At 33.6% G+C, this 22,094-nt stretch overlaps 2 protein-coding genes across 4 annotated transcripts; both read left to right on the top strand.

Annotated features, from left to right (window-relative positions):
• The first annotated feature begins 9,588 nt into the window (after positions 1-9,588).
• On the top strand, positions 9,589-13,933 carry LOC110384200 (endocuticle structural glycoprotein SgAbd-2). The gene is made up of 4 exons (XM_021345354.3): positions 9,589-9,726; positions 10,889-11,040; positions 12,558-12,712; positions 13,614-13,933. The coding sequence occupies exons 1-4, from the start codon at positions 9,718-9,720 to the stop codon at positions 13,766-13,768; spliced, it is 471 nt and encodes a 156-aa protein (XP_021201029.1). The 5' UTR covers positions 9,589-9,717; the 3' UTR covers positions 13,769-13,933.
• A 4,332-nt stretch (positions 13,934-18,265) lies between these two features.
• LOC110384194 (endocuticle structural glycoprotein SgAbd-5) lies at positions 18,266-21,933 on the top strand. Of its 3 annotated transcripts, none has more exons than XM_064034268.1 (3): positions 18,266-18,541; positions 18,779-18,953; positions 21,314-21,513. In XM_064034268.1, exons 1-3 carry the CDS (start codon positions 18,414-18,416, stop codon positions 21,380-21,382), a joined length of 372 nt encoding a protein of 123 aa, XP_063890338.1. In that variant the 5' UTR covers positions 18,266-18,413; the 3' UTR covers positions 21,383-21,513. The 3 variants fall into 3 exon arrangements, with proteins under 3 accessions (XP_063890338.1, XP_021201021.3, XP_049703129.2); XM_021345346.3 differs by lacking the exon at positions 21,314-21,513 and adding an exon at positions 21,800-21,933 and having other exon boundaries at positions 18,268-18,541; XM_049847172.2 differs by lacking the exon at positions 21,314-21,513 and adding an exon at positions 20,335-21,252 and having other exon boundaries at positions 18,269-18,541.
• Positions 21,934-22,094: the final 161 nt, after the last annotated feature.

Genomic DNA, 22,094 nt, shown 5'->3' with positions numbered 1-22,094 from the left:
TTATTGAAAGTATTAATAACTGTTTCTTTTTACAAGTAGATAATAATTACCGATTTCCCAAAAAGGAGGAGGTTCTCAATTCGGCCGGTATCTATGTTTTTTTTTTCTATGACTACTCCGAGGTTTATAGACCGATTTACGTGATTCTTTTTTTGTTCGACTCGGAATAGCTGCCAGTTGGTCCTAGAGTCATCAGGTCAGGATCTGATGATGGAAACCCTGAGAAATCGAGGGCAACCTTTGAAAGTTATAGGCATACATAGGGTAAAAACTTGACACTCAGGTGTACGCCTAAAAGCACTATTCAACAGTGAAGATTTGGAGCTGACCTGATGATGGAGACCAGAGAGGGCCGAGGGAACTCGACAACTGAATATGTAAACTACCTCGTGTTTGGGCTAAAATTATTTGTATTGACAAGACCTTTGCAGCAGTGAAGGTTTGGAGCTGACGTGATGATGGAGACCAGAGAAAGTCGAGGGAACTCGACAACTGAATATGTAAAATTCCTCGTATTTGGACTTATATTCTTTGTATTGATGAGAACTTCCCACTTATATGGATAGTGCCAACTATTCGTATCACTGAAAAGCTTTAAATAAAAAAAACTTTTTTACAAAAAAAATTAAACCGATTTCTCAAAACACAAAAAAGCAAAAAAAAAACTAATTTTAGGTGCATCGGCCTAGAAAAAATTAACTTAGTAACATCCATTAGACACCGACTTCTAGGCCGATGCACCTAAAATTAGGAAGTCGAAAGTCGAGTAGAAAGTCGTTGGGAAGTCGGTTTAATTTTTTTGTAAAAAAGTTTTTTTATAATTGGTTTAGTTTAAGAGCCACATCGATATATTTCTCATAGTATATATTGTGTATATACGATTACCCTAAAATTAAACTTTATTTATACAGACTTTCTTCCTCTAGTCGGTGGCCTTTTTTTAGAAAACCTTGTCTCCTTCTAAACACTTGCAAAATATTACTAATATTTAGTCCAGAAACAAATGTTTTTCCAATATTTTTTGGTATATTACTTTCACATAGGATTTATGGATTATGCGATAACACTTAAGTATCGTGTCCATTCATTTTATCGCTCTCCCCGCCGACCTATCGTAATATATCAACGGTCCTTAACAGTTGGAAGGTGATGATCAGCTGGCTAAAGGTTACAATTTAAATAAGCAATCATTTTTTATTCACAAATAGGTAGATATAAAATTTATTAATCAATATTATGAATATTTTTGTTCCTACGGTGGGTGATGAGTAGGGTGTGACACTAAATTTCGTCATTAACAGCATAAGAATTAATCATATTGACACATTTGTGCCTATCTTGCTGGCCTTGTTTCTAATAAAATTTCTTAACGGTTACCTACACGTTATGAGGCTAATGGCAATGTTATTTCCCCTTACTACCAGAACGACAAGAAAAGGGAAAATTACATATGTATGTATATTTACATACAGTATGACGAAAGCAATCATTAACTGGCCACCGATATGACAATATTTAATGTTCTTGATCACATGTTACGAAAAAAATATACTTACTATTTAATTACTTATGATTCAATAAATCTTTATATATTTATCAATGCCTCTAGGCATATTCATATTAGAGATTATAATCCACTATGTGCGGCTTACATTTCTGTGACAATGTGTGTCAAACATAAAAGAAAAATAATATAAAAGAGTAAATGACATTACAAAAAAGGCTTTATTACTGATTTATACAACAGTAAATAGGCATTTGCATAATTCACAATATATCGATGTGCTAATTAAGAACCACAGAAGTCATTGATTCTATTAATTAGGCCTCGTTTATGTCATACAAATAAACTAATTATTATAATGATGTCTTTCTTTTCTAAGGTATTTTACTTCATTTGTATTGATTTGTATATGTCACTTCCGTTTAAAACTTACTTATCAGTACAATATGTTCAGTCTACAAGAATGACTGTTAATCACCGCTCAAGGCGGATTGACGGTTTCAGACAGAAGTTCATATTTCAACAACGATAATTTATATATTTGCAGCGGTTTTATTAGATATTTGCGGACCCAGAATCGAACCCGCACCCTTGTACTTGAAAGGTTGGTACTTTAACCATTAGTCAACTACATCTGCTTCATAAGACGATAAGTATGGTCAAAATTGTTAAAACTATTGCTGATAGAGATAAGTAGGATAATGTTTTGCTTGATATTTCTTTTAAATCAAACTTCTACTCTTACTATTTCACTAAAATTACGAGTAAAAATATATTGAAGGGAACTTGGAAGACGTCGGTTACGGCTACAGTTTTTCCACAATGAAATGTTTTCATTAAGGCAGGGTTTGTTTAATTAGCTACATACCTATAAACAAAAAATCTCTTTATGTGCATCTCCTGCAGTACGAAAGGTTGAATTAACAGGTATAATCATTAGGCTTACTCAATATTCTTTTAAGGTTTAATTGTGCTATTCATACCCAAGTTTCCTTATACAGAAATAGATTTAGACAAAACCGAATGTCTGTAGACTCATAAAATAGTTTGTTGTATAAGTATGGTATCTTCCTATGAAACTTAAAGCATTTAAATGGTTTATAAAAAATATAGGTACTGTCTTTATAGTGAGGACGATTCCTGGTAGTAGTTAAGTAAAGGGATTTTAAATCGTGTAGATTTGCATCATGTAGAAAATAAAGATTACAAGATACTAATTTTCGTTACGACAATCGTTAAATACCTAAGTGGGTATGTGAATGCTTTTCATTTGAGAATAACCTTATGTTAAGTATGTTTTGGAAAATGTCTGTTGTCCTTACACCCCGTAAAGAAATCATGACACCGATGCACTGTGCTACAAATTTAGCTTTTTGTAGTTACAGTTTGATAATTTCGGAGATGACTAAGATATAAATATTGAGCAACAAGTAATATTTCACAGTTAATAATTTAACAGCCCATGATAGTCAGTAAAAATGTTGTTTACTTAGAAAACCATTATCTACTCAAAGCTAAAGGTTACACACGTCCATAAACATCAATGTCCAATAATGGGGATAAAATGCCTGGCTAAATTAGTTAGTTGTTGCCTAGAACATGTCCCGATACATTGCACAATCAATTTGCCATTAAGTAAACTACCAGAATAAAGCATTTCAGTTTTATTTTATTGATTGAATTAGACACGCATGACGGCTTAAATGATCATAGCCCATTCTACTGCATACAAATTCTATTCAAAAGTGCAATATTATAGTCAGGGTAAAATTTTGGTATATCAAAATAACGAGCTTTAATATTCAAATAGAAACATCACGTCATAAATAGTCATGTTACTCTAGCGTTAGCAAAAACAATAAAAGGCCATGACCAAAATAAATAAGAAAAATAAAAGAAACAATTGCAGACGGGTCAATTTATCAACGTTTTTGAAGGACGGGCGGTAACAATGCGGAACATCTCGGCATTTCGGCTGATAACCATCGGATACAGAGCAGGAATACTGGTCTGCCCTGTCTACGGAATAACTAAATTTTATTATTGTTTAAAGTAACATAAAACCGTTTTAGTTGTTACCTACATCCTTGATGCTCGTTCATACCTATGTAAAAAAAAAACTTTTTCAGAAAACAACTCTAGTGAAACTCATAGACTGTTAGTCTATATAAAAAAAAAAAAATCTTCTGAAGATGAGCTCTCAAGTTTACGACAAAATGATGAATTACGTTTGTGACCTAAACTACGTGTTATGTAGCGTGACGGTTTACATGGGTGTTATATCAAGCCTTGTAACCAAATTATGCAAATTTCCCACATAATACATATGTTTATGTAATAAACCGTTGTTTTTCACACCTATTTAATACCATCGAACAGTTTGGTAGAGTTAAAGATATGATTTTTATACATATTCGACGTTATAAATGTCTATTAGCGATTGCTATCGGATATGATTTATACGTATTATTTAAGCTGCAAATATTTATTTCGTGACAAAGCTATTATTTGTATACATTCTTTTTGTCTATGGAATTTTAAAAGAATTTAGGGTGCGAGTTGTGAGTAGGTGCTTCATAAGGAATCTATGCTTATTTATGTTAGTACACTATGAGCTCACAAAAAGCGACAAACAAAATTTTGTACCTATCTACTTCTGTAGCATGGATAACAAATGAGAAAGGAGTCCGTTTGTAAAGTAATACCTATAATTACTTTTACAGTGTTTATAACAAATAATTCATTAAGTACTTCATAAACATTTCGACAAATGCCAAAATTATTAGCCATCGTGGCAACAAACTAGCAACTTATATATTAATTACTCCTAAACATAAATAAAATGAAACGTCCTTTAACTTACGTCGTTCTAGACGCGAACATAAAGGTTACAGATTCATATTAATGTCTGGCGGTGGCACATTATAATTAAGGATAATCCAAAGTGTTTATCTAATTATATTGTATCTTTTAATTATATGCTCACTCAGACATTGTTACATTGTCAACTTTAGGAGATATCTTAATGTTAAAGGAATTTATTAAAGCAATGTTTACATCATGTAAGTCCAGTTGCATCAAAATTCAAGGCATAATTTACGCTATAATTTTATTGTTCATACTCACGCTTGATGTTTGGCTCAAACTACTATACTACAATTTATGACAATAAGATCCCTGTATCTTTTTTTTTTTACATGATTAAAAACCTACTGTAAAACCCTGTAACTACAATAATCCTTTTAGATTCTAGGATGTACCTTATAACTACATATGCCAACATATGAAACCGTTTAGAATATTACTTTCACGATAAGCGATTACGTTTCGCAAATCCGTAATGTCATATTTCACGTACAACTTATTGATAAGTTCTATACTGCAATAGGTACTGCACAATTGGTAGCATTAACCTATCCTAAACGAGCAATATAATGAGCCGATTTCCTCAAACAATTTATTTACGCACGAGCAGATTAAACTGTTAAATCCATATCGGGAAAGAATAAAAGCTTTATTGTTCAATTAAGTGCACAATTTTGTATGGGCTTTTGTATTTATAAATAACAATAGGTAAGTCTTTATTTACTAATAAATTATTATTTCATTATTATCGACGTGAGTAAAAATTCTGAATAGGAAATAAGTAGACATAGCAGTGTAGCAAATTATTCACACTTATAATAGTTTGTAAGTGGAGGTGTGAATCCCGACCCAAAGCTATATCGCCCGTACAAGAATTGACACCGATGGATATCTTGAGGAACTGAGAATCTTACTCATTATATTTTTCCTTCTTCTAATAGCATATTGTAGAACAAATGTTGCACACAATGCCTGCACAGGTATGTAAGTAATTTAACACGTATATTATTGACAATATAAATTAATTCTTAGAAGTTATGAATTATTCTGTTAATATTATGACAGGAACATTCCATCCTTACACATTAACAAGCAATAATAACAAATTGCAATGTAATTGGATTCCATTGTGGATGCAATGAGCTTTATGATATAAACGTTCCCTAGGGCCCTGGGGCTTGATCGTCTTCTTAACTAAAGTTTACAGACAATCGGCAATTTGATGCCCCGCGAAATATGCTCACACGATTACTTAAATAAATGAACACTTTCATGCAATATATTTTATTGTTTCACTTACGACCGTACCAAACTAAAAGTTCATCACTAGTTAAGTGTCGAAATGTTTGAATTTGAACTTGCAAAATATGAAATGTTATGAGTACCTATACGCATATTACTGCCAATAAAATTTGAGTAACACCTAAAGCTTCAAGTTTTCGTTTTAATGCGCATTTGGCTTAACAGAATAGAACTGAAATTTTGTACGAAAATTTTGGAGTCCTACTAAGAGCCAAATAATGCTGAAAAATAGCTAGTTGTTAATATTCGCAATTAATCACTTAAAAGACCAAGTTTTACTTAATTAATTTCCACAATTGTACATCAAAGTGAGAGATTGTTAATCATACAAACGGTATTATTTCCAAACTTACATAGAAACTGAAACCTATAATTACTAGATGCTAACCTTCCCACGCAAATTATGTAAATCAAATATATCACTTAGACGCTTGCAAGTAGACAGTTTTAATGAGTTAGCGAGTTATGGCTCTAATATTATACTATCGATATATCTATCATGATTCAACAAGATACTTAGTCTTGTTGAATAGTGTAGTAGATCAATTGATCTTACTGAAACATACATTACTTCATCTTGAGGAAAACTACAGAACGAACTTTTTTTACGCTGGTCACTGTTGGGCGCCAGTAGTAACGTTTGCGATGGATACTGGAGATTACAGAGGTATATTAATGTAATACGATTATTTTATTTATATGAAGCCTCTTTGGTATGCATGTTAAGTTTGTGCGGTATTTATTTGACGTTTTAATTGATACCAAAGTGGCACGCCCTGTTGAATGTAATGTTTCTAAAGACTTGTATGAGTATATGTATGCATGTAATGTTAATGTAGCATACTGGTGTATTAAAGTGAACATATGTTGCTCATAGTAATCATTTACCTGAACTTTATTAATTTACGCTATTGTGGTTAACGAAGCAACAAATAATTTACACTAATAAAAAATGAAGAAGATTTTTTAATGTAAGTATGTACCAGTCCTCTAGCTCATATTAAACTGTTATGAAAAAGGGCTGTTACATAAACTAATTATGGTGTATGCTAATTGAATTAGAAGTGGATTACATTTGTAACAAAGTTGGTACAGTCGAGTGTAATAGTATGCCTACGTAATGACATTCAAAAGCAATTTCCTTATGCAGGCCAACGCTAAATTGTGTTACTTTACACAAAGTAACTTTGACCTGAGAATTTTTCCATCTAATTAGATTATCTAATTAGATCTAATTAGATATTTTTTGATCTGATGCATCCAATTAGATGCATCAGATCAAAAAAGAATAGTATTTTTATACACAAAGTTTGAGCATTGAATGGGTTGCGTTACTTAAAAATCGGAAATCATTGTCATTATTCCACAAAATTACATTATTGTTTATTGATAGGCACATGGTTTGATAATGACAAACCATTCCTCGGATACATACAATGAATACTCACTTAAACAATAATTTGAACTGCAATAATAAGTAATAATATTTACATAATTGAACATCCAAATAGGTATTGTACTTATCTATTAGTCAATTCGACTCATTGGCAAATTGAATCGTTCGCTTTTAGGAATAATATACATTCCACGTATAGAAAATAATATTTATATGACAAATGGATACCTAAGTATATTCGTCAATTGTTTTTCATCCTCGAAAAACCTATGTCCAAGAGTGCCAAAGAATTTCGATGTGCCAAAATCATCGCAACTAATGGTTGTCTCGCATACTCACAAGCCCCTTCATTTTACTGACATTATTATAATTATAGTAACTAACAAATTCGTTCAAGTTATGACATCTATCTATGATGGATGAGCCTACGCGAGACAGAGTTGATACATCCATATTCAAGATGCTGCGATGATAACCGCACCGGGGAGGTGTCGCTAATTAGTAGATAAAACTATCTATGTATATGTACATTATTAGAAATATAAAACACAAGTCAATTAAAGCTTGATTGATTAACTATATATTATTTTTTATAGCTGTTACTTTGCTATACAAAAAAGGGGTCGACTACATAAAAATAGACACTGTAACCATATATTTCTTCTGTCTAAAGAAGCTGTCTAATAACTAGGACCAATTTTTTGGACCAAAACCGGTTACATTAGACTTTACTACGAACTCGCTATTTCTAGTTCACCAGTGTGCACTTTAACCGCAGGGCTATTATCAATTATTATACGTAATCTCTGATTGCATGTATTGTCTGTGCAAACATATGACCTATCTGATCCTCACACGTCCAATGATGATTAAATAAAAAACATATAATTTTAAATCAGGAAGAATAAAAATACCAATAATATTTTGATCAATTTAAAATCGATGAGTCCGTTTCCAAACTATACACTGCAATTATCGAACGTTAATAATGCATAGGTGTACAAATAGTGCATAAAAAACTTATTAAGTTTTGTTACATATTTAACCTTGTAACATCAATCTACAAATATGTTAAACCACTGATGGAAGGCCTAACTATATTATATTTATGGTTATTTCATAAAAATGAAATACCGGATTGTATCAATCTGCTTTCGAAATATGCTTTTAGAAGAATATCGAAGGAAAGAAGTTTATGTTCCCCAAAGCGCTGGCCGATTACGTTAATGCCTAGTTTGATGATATTTCCTATATAATTTGGGCAGTTTGATGATATTTCCTCACCAAAGTAGGTACCTACTTAATGCTTTCAATAGCCGAATACGGCACAAGTTGTTTGGGCTGAACATTTATTTATGAAAACTCAATAATATTTTCTATGCTCCTGTATTTAGCAGTCGGATCATTTCGTTATTCTTCTTTTCAGTCCAACTGTAGTTAGTTGTTTTAGTCATCTGGTAGCGCATACTTATCTAAATTACATGGACTACTTTCTAAGTATATCTTAGACACCAATGACTGTTTCGGAAGTCACGTTAAACAGTAGGTCCCGGCTGCCATTGAACATCCTTGGCAGTTGTTGCGGGTAGTCAGAAGCCAGTAAGTCTGACACCAGTCTAACCGAGGGGTATTGGGTTGCCCGAGTAACTGGGTTGAGGGGCACAGATAGGGCAGCCGCTCCTTGTAAAGCACTGGTACTCAGATACATCCAGTTAGACTGGAAGCCGACCCGGACATAGTTGGGAAATCGTCGGGTGTGATCCAGAATTTAGTTGCATTTTGAATAAAATTCTACGAGTTCCACATAATAATATGTTGAAAATGACAAATCGTGTCAGTTGGTCAGTGGTTTTTCCAGAATGCTGCCTGTCTATCTAGTTTGCGGTTAGAAGATCTAACGCAACGTTTGTGATAAAACTAAACAAAAAATGCGTTTTAATATTTCTTTTTTCATACAAAAAATATGGTACGGCTAAATGCCACACCTTGTTAGGTGAATAATTTGTTAGGTCTGAGGTAGCTTAGTAAAAACCTATTTTATGTATAATCCAAGTACTAAATGTTGCTTGTCTGCAAGCAGATATTCTGAATACCTAAAGTAAAATACATAAAAAAATAAGCGAATGTCATAGAAAGTGTCAAAATGTTATGATTTAGTAAGCTATAAAAAACTCGTTTACTTTTCAAATATCTATGCTATTTGTAGGAATCTAACATCATGTCTATGTCAATCATATTTATGAGATTATTATAAAATTAATAGAAATCATTACTACAGTTTACAACGTCGATAATAACTTTTATCGATATCATAAACTGAAAAGCTTGAATACCCACAGTTGCATGAAAACAATGACCCATTTAATAGCTTGGACATGTGATAAAAAAAAACAATTGCGATATATCGATAAAACAGTAAAGTTATAGTATAATAAAGGATGTTGTATGTCAGGGCGGGCGGCTACGCGCGCTTTGAAGTGTCCGCACGGAGAATCGCTGCGCCCGCGCCGTCGTACTCCAATTTCACGAGGTCCGCAGACGCTGGCTCGTATAAAAGCCGCAGCGGCCGATCTCAATAATCATTCCAGCCTCACACATCCACCGCAGATCATCACCTGCACATCCACCCACATATTATAAAAACACAAAAATGAAAGCGGTAAGTGGTCTCAGTGTAAATATTATAATACGGGTCATTCGATCAATTAAACCTCGGAAAGGCAAATATAAACTGTAATCATGTCAATTAGTCTAAAAAATATTGTTATCAATCATTTACAAATCTGATTAAATTAATTACAATATTCCTTACATTGTGATACCAGATATCAGTTGTGAAAAAAACTGAAATCCAGTCATTAATTAATTAACAATAGATGATATCAGTTTATTCCATTTGTCAACAATAGCTGCATTGTTTTACAGCTTTGTACATAATGTGCAAAAGATTTTGTGTTTCCCTACAATGTCTCATTCCCGTAGCTTGTCATTATTTGAACAATGCTCGGTGATATGATACACCGTTTGTATGATAATACCCGACATACATCAGCTATTTATCTTGATTCACATTTCCCACAAGAAATTGATGTTTGACGAATATGAGAACGGTTTTGTTTTTGTACCAAAACAGAGTTTAAATCGCGTCTCAGTTTTTACCCTATTCGGATGCAAAAAATAGCACAACTAAAATTTTTATTGAATACCTAATATAAACAGTTATCTCAGGGAAGTCATTGTAATTCTCCTAATGTAAAGCCCATTATTTCGAATGTCACTTTTTGCCGCTTCAGTTTTTGGCGACATTTATTTCATAACTGTCACAGTTTCCCATGTTTTATTTTCTAAACCACAAATTCTATAACCCTGCTTATAAAAAAACGACTACTGTTAATTTAGTAGCCAAAATACTATAAAATATTTATCTAAATTCACGGATTCCACTTGCACAATAACGTCAACACAAAAACGTGAGATTTGTATAAAAAATGCTAATACCACATGTAACGGCCATCTATCACCTTTGATTTGTGATTTAGATTCATTTAAAGCGTCCCATCAAGGTTATAGAAACACTTTCGATGAAAATAGTAATCAATTACGAAACCCATCAAATGTAGTGTTTCAAATTCCGATATAAAAATGTAAATGATCCGTTGAAACTGATCTGTTGAAACGGTCGATCTTTGCGATCAATTTTGTAAGAGATCATCTCATGAACTTTGAAGATGATGGCTTTTGAAAGGTGGATTCTAGACAATAGGAGGACGAAGGACCAAAAGGTATGTCATATTCCTAAAACATTTATGTTTTTTCCGCAGTTCGTAGTTCTATCAGTCCTCGTGGCAGCCGCGTGCGCCGCCCCTCAATACCAGCAGCAGTACCAGCAACAACAGCAGTACTCTCAAGGCCAAATCATTCCCATCCTCAAGCAAACGCAAGAGGTCAACTTTGATGGCTCCTACCAGTACAGGTACGTTTACCTCATTCACGAGAAACAATAAATTGTGAACAACGAACATCTGTTATGTTCCATTCTTTAAGGCAAAATTTCATTGTTATGAAATTGCATGATCTTCAGTGAGACAATAAAAATGCATATTGTCTGAGATGTCATCTAGATTTATGGGAAACATAAAATTTGACATAACGCCTAGCATAATAAATATATCAAGCTTGGCCTTCACTTCACTCCAAAGCTTTATAAGGATATTCGTCAAAAGCGCATCAGCCAAAAACAAAAGGCGTACTCTGAGCACGTCTATGTGACATACACGAGATGTGCGATAAGCTCTTTATTTACCGATTAAATTCTAATTTAAATATGGGTTAATTATAAAAGTTAAGTAATTATTGAAACCCAAAAGGTCAATCACAGCCATTTCATTACGAGCCTATAATCCATATTGTGTAAAATTTGCATACTGATGAGACCTAAGATATGAATCCATATCTGTCAAACTATTGGGAAATAGGCTCTGATGAGATCATACATGGGCATTCCTTCAGTGTCGAGTGTATTAAATGCTTAATTTGTGGGAGGCATCTTGCAAGCGGAGCCAAGCCCTGATTACGCAACAAATTGGCTCAGGTGTTATAGTGCATGAATACGTTGATATTTTCTGATTCATCTGCATGCTATTACAAGATTTTATTAGTGATACAATGTGTCAGGCCTTCTAATAATTTTGACTTTATCCTTAATGTGCTTTGGAAGCCATATTTTTTGTTAATGACGTGATGTTGTTAAAACTTTTGTTCTGATGCTAAAAAGGAAACTTCACTAGGATATTTCAATGCAAAATTAATTAACAAGCTTTCAAATTACATCATATTTGCAATCGTTGTCTAGTTTTCGCAAATGTCAGGTTCAAGTAAATGTTCAACAGCTTACATACAATAGAGGAATTTTGTAACAAATAACCATACGCAGTATGCTAACGAAAGATTCCCAAGAGCAATGGCTTGACAATGCGTCATGATTGCACGACCTGAAAACGTTTTGGTGAAACATATCATTAGATTTGATCTTTTGGAACGTGTGGCAGCGCCCTCTGGGTGATTTTTGTTTGTTATACTCAAGCGATTTCAGAAACATTTAACAAGAATAACCGCAAAGCCTCAAATGATGAAACTATGATGGCAAATTACTTGGAAATTGTAGTTAATTAGAGTTGTATTGATAACTTTACGTCCTTTTGACAATTTAATGATGATATGTGTTGACATTTTGACACACTCCTACGGTTAACCTTTTCCAAACATTCTACTTTCAACAACGACATGAAAATTAACACTTGAATGTTGCATCAGGATTAATAGTGTTGTATCCGCGTATTGTTTAACAAACTTGCTATTAATCTACGCAAATGCGGTTGTCAGTCAAAGAGGCCCATTGACTATAAACATTTCACCTTTCCTTATAGGTAATATCTCAGTTATTTCAAAAGTGTTGGTGTCGTCATTCTTATTTGTATATTTTACTTCCAGCTACGAGACTGGCAATGGAATCGCTGCTCAGGAACAAGGATACTTGAAGAACGCTGGAGTTAAGGATGCCGAGGCTCAGGTTGCCCAGGGCTCCTTCACCTACACATCGCCCGAGGGCATCCCAATCTCTCTCTCTTACACCGCTGACGAGAACGGTAATGCATTTGTTTTATACCTTCTTTTGTTAAGCACCTACTCATATGTACGACGAACTTAATTACACAAAGAATTGATGCTTTTGTTAAAATGTAAATAGAAAGGCTAGCTAAGTCTTGCAACCAATGAATGGTAATAACGGTCAAAGTTCTGTTACAAAACTTATCAAATATCAGTGAATATCTTTTGAAAACCTATTGCGACCTCATTGGCTTATTTGTTATGTCTTTTGTGTTGATTTAATTGGTTAGAGTAATCAAGAGTTACATCCTACTTTAGAACGGTGTGGTTTTATACTTAGTAGAAAACCGTAGGTGGTCCACACCTATCTTAATTCATTGCTTATTTTGGGACATAGACTAATGTAATTATTCAACAAAAGATTTAGCACATTGTTATGACGATAGCATATCTAGGTAATTACAGCGCCGCGTATTCAAAATTAGCAATTAAGAAGTTTCGTCACTACTTATAAACCCATTGACCGAAATTTTGAGTTCTCAGTGCTCAAAGCTAGATCAAATTGCCTGTTAAATTAACAATAATGTAATAAAGAAACTGTGCTCAAAATCTCACAAGAATTGAGATAAATATTACCTACACTTGCATTTGTATTTAATTTGAGATTAAGTGATTATTCATTAAGATAAAAAGGTTAAATTACATATTGGTATAAATTCTGCAACTTACAAATTAGTTACGGTATCATTCGTAAATGCGCGTAATGCAAATTGCGGCATGCAAACAGATGTTATGGGTTATTAAGTGTAAGAGCCGAGTATTACGATGAATAACGGGTTTCATTCAACACCTATTACTTGCATAGTTGAATCAACGTTGTACCCATTCAAGAAGTAAGACTACTTGAACAATTGTACTGACTGATGATTTTGTTGACAGGATTCCAGCCCCAGGGCGCTCACCTCCCCACCCCTCCCCCAATCCCAGAGGCCATCCTCCGCGCTCTCCAGTACATCGAATCCCAGCCCAAGCAGCCCCAGCAGAACTACCAGCAACAGCAGGTGTACCAACAGCAACAACCCTTCCGTGGTTAAGTGTACCAACATCACCACTCGAACGATACTCATCGCACGACTGTACCTATTCACCATGTAGTTAAGATGTACGCCTAGAATAAGTATCTATAACGATTGTTACTGTGATTTATTATATTTTATAAGAATTAATAAGACCGATTAAGTAAAAAGTACATTTTATAAGTTTATTGTTTTATTCTATTACTATCCCATACGTAAAGCAGTCGCTATTACTAACTGCTATATTGGTAGGTAAGAATAACAAAAGAAAAAGAAAATCATAACAGTAAACACTCATTGAACAGTAGAGTTCTTAATCAAAACTCAATTAAAAGGAAATGAAAATCCCTTGCCATGACGTCCCGGTCTGCGTAGGCCCTTACAGAATTACAAAAAAAAAAAACTTAAACTACGCCTAAGTTAATAAATTCTATCTTTATGCTTAATGCACAGTTCATAGGTCATTCCAAACACTTCTCATATTCCTTAACTGCAAAGTTGAAGAACCCAATGCATTTCATTAGTATGCATCTAACTCCGATCAAATGCACTTATATGGACTAAATTAGTGTAATTCAGAATCAGTCTCTAGCAATCTTGCCACCCTGCTTATTTCATAGATGACATTTAGAAATGGCAACACTATTTGCTTCTCATCATTGCATAAGTACCTACAGATCAGAACCTACCTACTTTTATTTATCTTCTCTTCTCATTTATAAAATTATACTGATTTCGGGTTTGTGCATCTAGATCTAAGCACATTATGTACACAAGAAAACAACCAGTAGCTCTTATAAAAATATTTTAAAATCTTCTTAACGTTTTCTTAAAATCTTTGTTACAAGTTTTTTGTTAATCTACGACCAGAGGATGATGATGATGATAATGAAACGACCTTCTTTTCTATTCGAATTCGAAAATACGTTATCAAGAAGCATCTTTATTAAAAGTTTGTTAAAAAGCTGCTTCTCACTTGACTTGAGAATTGTACAGAGGATTGATATATGTACAAACTTGGTCAACAATATACCTTCCAGTCCTCACGATAACTCATACGACCAATCAATGTAACATGTTTGTAAACCGTTGTTGTCATTTATCACCGCAACAAATAAATCATACTCTCTACATAATCTCCGGCCTATACGCAGTTGACCGATGAATTATATGTGTTTATTTTAGTCTGTGACAGGCTTTTAATATACTTCTAGTTACGTAATGTTTAGTTTAAGCAAGAAATCTTATCAGACATCTGGTAAACCGGACCCTAGTAGTGGGCCATCAAAAAGTAAGGCTGGGCGTGGTAATAGATTGATAAAAATATGAATTTCCTTTACTTAGATATCGTGTAAAAACAGACGTTATATGTTGTTAAGCCATTGTAAATAAGTACCCACGGTCGCTGTAATTCCGAGATACTACATTCTGCATACGAAACCTGACGGTAGTATCATTTGGTGCAACAAGATTTAAATAAATTATTTGTCTTTTGCTCTGCTGCTGATTTTTCCTACTTATTAAATAATGGAGAAAACTTGCATCTAAAGCATTATGGATCTCTCTATCTCATTATGATTTTTTTGCAAACCGTGTAAAAGAACTGCAGTTTAGCTGATAGTTAAGTCATTATTTTATATTGTTTCATGATACAATGTTATTAATTCAGGTCATTTTGTAAACTAGAAATCTTATCAACTAGTGATCCTTTCTCACGAAAGCTCACTACTTTTACAGCTCTTTGTACAAATATTCCAAATTTCAGTGCAGCACACAGTTACTTACCTAAGCTTGGGTAACTTATTGCTATTGTACTGTAAACTGATGTTTTAAGAGACTTACTTAAAGGTTACAAGATGTGTATCTCGTAAGTAGCGTTGTTTGAATAATCGTTGACCTTATTAACATCAAATTTAGACAGGTTAACTTATCTGCGTCATTTGAAATATATAATTATATGGTTATTTATTTTAATAAAGTATTACTTAAATGCAAACGAAGCTGTTATTTCACTTAGGACAAGTAATAAGACGGATAAAGGAACGTTGCGACATCATTTAGCAATATCACAAGGATCGACTGCAAATCCTTATTTTTAATTATTTATAAAAAGAAACGTAGGTAGTGTTTTAAAAGATACTTAAGTAAAAGTTATGCTGTTTCATATTATAAAGATATTTTAGTATTTCCAAAAAAATACTGATAACATAATATTGGTGCTGAACTAGAGAAGTCTATAAATAGGTTACCAACATTTATTTATTGAAGCACTTTGCGATTTCGACCCGATCTGAGAATCGAAACCGAAACCTCGTGCACCATCGAGGCAGTTGAATATTGATTGCCATAATAAAGACAGAGAAGACAGAGCCATCTATGAAAATTCGTAAGCACTCGCTACGAACTCAGGGTCAAATTTGTAAAGATGTAGCTTTTATAAATCGATGAACAAAGAGAATGTACACTATGGATCGGTCAAGTTTATACTAATGCGTGAGGATACCGGTAGATGGTATTAAATTCATAATGTGTGATTTGCCTTTTCAATACACTGAAGACAGCCTATTGTACCTAAATACAGGTTTCATGATAAATTATGGACCTGACAATCAGTTCTTAGTACTTATTTGCCTTTGGTGGTCTGATTTGAAAATGGTCTTACTGTGTTCAAAACATCATCATTTAAAACCAATCGATTACAATAAAATCAAAACAATAACACCAAAAAAAATGATTTCAGCTGAATGTCTTGTAAAATGCCCTTTATTCTCAGAGGGGACCAACCCTTTGATTTACGTGTAACTAAAGCAAGTAGCATACTAATAAAGTAATTTTATTATATTAAGAGTCATATCTGGGGCTCATTACCCAAATACGTTTGCAATCACGAAAGCGCACGCAAGTGCTCTTCTTCGCCTTAATAGCACAATTGCAATAACATAATTACCTTTCTCAATATCTAGATAATGACAACTTACAGTGCAAATAGCTCAGATTTGAAAATCATATGCGGACAGGATAATTATCGTAGACCATAATTGATACCCTTTGCAGAATGAGGCGTATGTGCAATACTGGTATGTAATCCAATCATGGGACGTATTCATGCTGGGCCAGTTACCTTTGGTCCGACGTCCCATCTGTCAAATTACATAAGTATTGAAATCTTCACCTCACTAAGGCCGACAATGCGAGACACGGTTTCACCATCATTATGTGACACATCATAAATCAATTGTTGGACATCACGCTAAACAATGACATCTGAACTTTATAACGTTATGTAATTATTTGTCTCAGTAGGCTTTATTGACGCACCTATCATTTGTAACGCGCCTATTATTATGTTTTTTCTTTAGGGTTTGTGAGGTTAGTTTCAATTTTAATTTATTAAGCATTGATAGGTTAAGTGTTAGCAATTATATTTATGTCTTACAGTACATACTTTACAAGGGTTTATTCACAATGATGTCTGAAACCTATATACCTATAAGTGTGCCCACTTGGTCTTACAACTAGTCCTACGTTTACAGATTTTTTCTCATCGAAATAATCTTAAAAGGTGTGCGGCCATGTTTTGTTTATTGTCCGAAGCAACTACGAGCAAGCACAGCGTTAAGTAAGTCTTTGAATTAATTACTTTTTTATAATAATGTATTTAGTCGCAAAATCGTAAATTAACTTAAAAAACTTTTTTTTCTATAGTTTAAACAACAAAGATAAGTAACTAAAACTAGGAAGTGTTGCCTCACTTTGTTTTTTATGCATCAATTTCGACCTCAAATTATTATATTTGTACATCAATATGAGATTAAACGCAATAAATTAACTTTGTAAAGCGAAATAGTGATGTACCTTTGCAACATGCAAAAATGTCAATACATCGATGTCTACAAAGTAATATCATAAAACATGTTGTAATGTAACAAAATTATTTCTAATTTAATGACTGCATTACTTGAGGTCAAAGCTAAAAATAAATGTTGCAAGATATGTTTTCAATAGAAAGGTGTCAAATAACACTAAGATCCTCCTGTAGGGTTCATAACCTCTTAAATATTCGTTAAAAACCTGTTCTATTTATTTACTTATGATGCCCATGCCTAAATGTCATGGTCATAGTCGCCCCGTGTAAACAAAAATGTAGCTTTTCTTATAATGTGGAAAATTAAATTTAGAATTAGTTGTTGTGTTAATGTATTCTTTTCATAATTAACTGTTTATTTTCTAATAATAATGATGAGTTTTCATTTGAAATCGTAGGATCATATTAATCTTCTAATATTGATACAGTTTTTGTAATTTATCGACATGATACTGACTTAGGAAGATTTATTTCTTCAAACAGCACGTTCTGGCTATCCGTTTCAAATCCAGATTATAATGCTACACATAGCCAAAACAAGAAGTATTCCTAAAACTGATTAAAAAACACTATTATAAGCTATAATTATCTTTCGTCTGGTAGTGGTATATAAAAAGACGATGGCCTAAAGATGCGCCATTTGTGTTTGAATGTGAGTACAAAAATATAGAGGAATATGGTTACATTATGTCCATGTTCTTAATGAACATTTAAAATGAAGCTCACGTATTAACCTTGCAAGTTATTACAGGCCAGCGCATCTTGTTTACGACTCAAAGTGTGGAGAAATATAAAAGAATGAATCGAGTAATAATCGCATGCACCCTTCTCTCGGTGGCCGCTGCAGCCGTCATTCCTGAAGATGCTCAAGCCCAAATTGTGAACTACGAGAATGACAATGACGGCCTTGGAAATTACGAGTTCAGGTGAGTTTTTACAATTGAATGTCAGGGACATAACACAGAATATATTTCTGAATAAAAAGAGATAATTTTAGAATAATTTGAATATCAAATTATATGAAAGAACTTCCAATAAAGAAATCGATTTACATGTTTTTTTAATCGACTAAACTTTTGTTAAATAAGGCTGCAACAATATTAATATAAACAAACTTCTAGTAGAAATGTACCAAACTTTTGTATCTGTGAATTCAATTCCAGCTTCGAGACGTCCAATGGCATAAAACGTGAAGAAAGAGGGAGATTAGTGAATGTTGGACAAGAGGATGAACATATAGTCGTGGAAGGCTCGTACTCTTTCCTAGACGACACTGGAAAACTCGTGTTTATCAGATACACTGCTGATGAAAATGGATATAAAATTGGACCAGCACCCGTAAGTTTCATTTATTATTTTTTTAAGTAAAAAAAAAGTGGTGTATTTATTGGCCATAAATACATGATACAGTTAAAATAAGAGACTATACAGCAGTGTCTGCTGGGTTTACTGCAAATGATGTATTGTTATGTCATTGACCTTATAAAAACTACCAGCTGCCTTTCCGCAACTTCACCCGTGTTTCTGGGGACCTTTTGCCCGTGCCCTGATAAAATATAGCATATTTTACTAGGGAACAGTGTATCTTACCAACAATGAAAGAATTTTCAGATACGTTCACAAACAAAAAATATTTCCTCTACCTATATTATATTAGAATAGAAGTATTCCGATGACGGTATTCCTCAAAACCTTTACCATGTCATTAAATATCAAATAGCCAACTTAAACATAACTTGACTCAACTTGCTTGTTACCATTGACCTCACTTCGAGCCGGTGATGAAATCAAACCCTTATCAAAATGGCCCTACAAAAGCATGTGGGCAAATTACGCACACACTTTGCTTGATTGCGCTTACACTTACTTTACTAATAAGGCAGTATTAAGATTTTTCCAATGGAAAATATTTATAAGCTGGGCACCCACGTCAGATTTTTTGTAGGACAGATAATCGGGGTACTGGATGCCATAGATTCCCAGAACCCGTCCACTCAGGCGAGGTCGGAGTGCCGAGTGCCGTAAAAAGGCCCAGCCTTTTTAGTGGGTATACCGGGAACATTTGTACCGGGGAGCCCCACATACCCCTCTCCCGTCCCCCGACAGGAAGGGCATGCATAACAGCATTTTTTACCCAGCGACAACAAAAAAAAAGGACAGATAATTGGGCCGACTGAGGTTCTGACCGACATTTTTTAGGACGTGTGCGTTGCACTATTGCTATCAGTGTGTTCTCTTTTTCTCCTACAAGAAGTCGATCACCGATTATATTAGACGAGGACTCCGCGGACGAGGACCGCGGGTCTACTCGTGACACAGCAAATTAATCAAAGCCTTGAACTCATCGGCACAATGACTCGCGGATGGCCAAAGTCTTTTTATTATTAAATATGCGTATTTATATAGTTAATTGATAACAATTAAATCAAGTAAAATTGTTTGGAATTCGGTGACATCATACATAATGAGTGTAATTAACACGTTAACAAACAACAAAAGTCTAATTGATAGTGAGTATTGCAGGCAACAAAACTGCACTTTTCAATTTCGTGTTTTTGCTTGAGGAGCCTTTGAAAAACATTAAACAACAACTATATTTTTAATAACTTCATTTAGGTCTTCTGTTCTGTTGTTCTTATTGGGAGATGACCAATAAGACTTATAATAATTTAATCTAAATAAAATCCTGAAACGTATTAATTTTCTTTCTGAATTCCAGTCGCAAGAGGTCATATTTCAGCCGCCGTTCGCAGCTGGCGTTCCGTCAGGAGTAGTAGCATCTTTATTGGGATAATATGAAGCAAGGATTTATCGGATAGAATACTCATCAATACGAAAAGTTGTTTAGATTCATAAGTCTACATTATACTGAAATAACAGTTTTTTTACTTTCTTTGCGCAGAATTTTACAGATAAGAATTGCATAATGAAGAAGATTCAGTTTATTACAATATTCACAAAAAATCTTAGCTTAAACAATATTGTACATAGAGGCTACATTTTATTAAAAAAAAAACTTTACATATGTAAATCCATAGATCTGCAGTAAAATCAAAAGAACTGTATACTTAGACTCTGTTAGAATATTAGTACCTATAAGCCTTTTGTAACAAGTACCTATTTGAAAATATTAAACATTTTACTTGTATAATGTTGAATATTCATTTATTAGACCTACGCTTCATCATAATTAGGGCGACCACATATTGACAGATTGACAGATCAGGGATTAATTCAATTATTTTTAAGCATCCATTGCGGTAAGGCATATCGTAATTATCTATGCAACACGTAACATAACTGGTAGCGGTCAAATATTTACCATAGGAACCTTGCCGTGTGCAATCAGAACTACTAATTAACTGTGTTTGTTGAAACTTATGTGTGAAATGTGGAATAGCGAAATTACCCACTTGTTGTCAATACTGAAATTATGTTATGTAAAAAATTACCTGTGTACACACGGACACAGTCATGTCAATGTACTGCTTGAAATAGTGAATACGCCTATATGTGATGAACCTTCAATTGTTGTAAAGCCTTAACTAGAGCTAATATAATGATACCTCTCTCTGAAAACATACAGAATAGTTTCATAATTCTTTCGGGCAATCCCTCCCCCCTACCATCTTCACAGGTCCACATACATTGCTTATGTTAATAACATCTATAATTTGGATTATTTCAATACATTTCAGACGTTATCAGAAATCGCGCCGCCTCGTCAACTTCCTACCGGATTAGTGGCGTCTTTATTAGGAAAATAAATAAGAGGCTGAATACTAAACAATTAAGATATTTTATCACAATGTTTTGAAGCAGATATTGTGGCTTTCTTTTATATTTTTCATTCAACAAAGTAATTGTAAGCTGTAATTTTTCCTGTGCCATTATTGTTAAATAAAGTATATGAAATTGGAAAATGTTATGTTTGTCTTACCTCCTGTTAATAACCTAAAATATAAAAACCCTTTTGCTTTTTCATTCTCGTGTTGCTTTTGAGATACATAAGTAACGTCAGCAAAGCTCTGCCAACCCTGATTATTTTTCTAAACAGTCACAAGACACGCCATCCCTGATTGCTTTTATAAAAAGTCACAAGACCCATTAAAATGTTTTAGGTAAACCTATTCTGATTCGATATACCTACTTACTAATACATTCAAACTTACATCTTATTGCAGGTGGATAAAGTATCGTACGCACTCCCTGCAGGCCTGGTAGCTTCGTTGTTAGGATAAAAAGAAGAAAAATGAATGTCCTCAATAAAATATTTCCTTTTATTTATGTACTTTTTAAATAAATGTTTTACATCAGGTTTTTTTTCTTTTGAACCCTTCCTTTTTAGAGCATGTATTTTTTTTTTCAAAATACAAGCATTATACTGGGTAAAATTGAGCTTGTTTGTAACGCTTTCATGAAAAAATTACCGAACTATCTAGGTGGTAATATAGCTACTGAAAATATCTTATTTACCGC

Source organism: Helicoverpa armigera, chromosome 4, assembly GCF_030705265.1.
Source record: "Helicoverpa armigera isolate CAAS_96S chromosome 4, ASM3070526v1, whole genome shotgun sequence".
NCBI classification, from domain to species: Eukaryota; Metazoa; Arthropoda; class Insecta; order Lepidoptera; family Noctuidae; genus Helicoverpa; species Helicoverpa armigera.
Note: the sequence above shows the minus strand (reverse complement) of the source record. Positions and strands in the feature narration are given on the sequence as shown.

What these genes read in the sequence shown, in the direction of transcription:
- LOC110384200 (XM_021345354.3), top strand. An exon ending in GATGGCTCCTACCAGTACAG is followed by an intron (nt 11,041 to 12,557) that starts GTACGTTTACCT and finishes TTTTACTTCCAG; the next exon opens with CTACGAGACTGGCAATGGAA. An exon ending in TTACACCGCTGACGAGAACG is followed by an intron (nt 12,713 to 13,613) that starts GTAATGCATTTG and finishes TTTTGTTGACAG; the next exon opens with GATTCCAGCCCCAGGGCGCT.
- LOC110384194 (XM_049847172.2), top strand. Translation starts at nt 18,414, where the DNA reads ATGAATCGAGTAATAATCGCATGCACCCTTCTCTCGGTGGCCGCTGCA. An exon ending in CTTGGAAATTACGAGTTCAG is followed by an intron (nt 18,542 to 18,778) that starts GTGAGTTTTTAC and finishes ATTCAATTCCAG; the next exon opens with CTTCGAGACGTCCAATGGCA. An exon ending in ATAAAATTGGACCAGCACCC is followed by an intron (nt 18,954 to 20,334) that starts GTAAGTTTCATT and finishes TCTGAATTCCAG; the next exon opens with TCGCAAGAGGTCATATTTCA.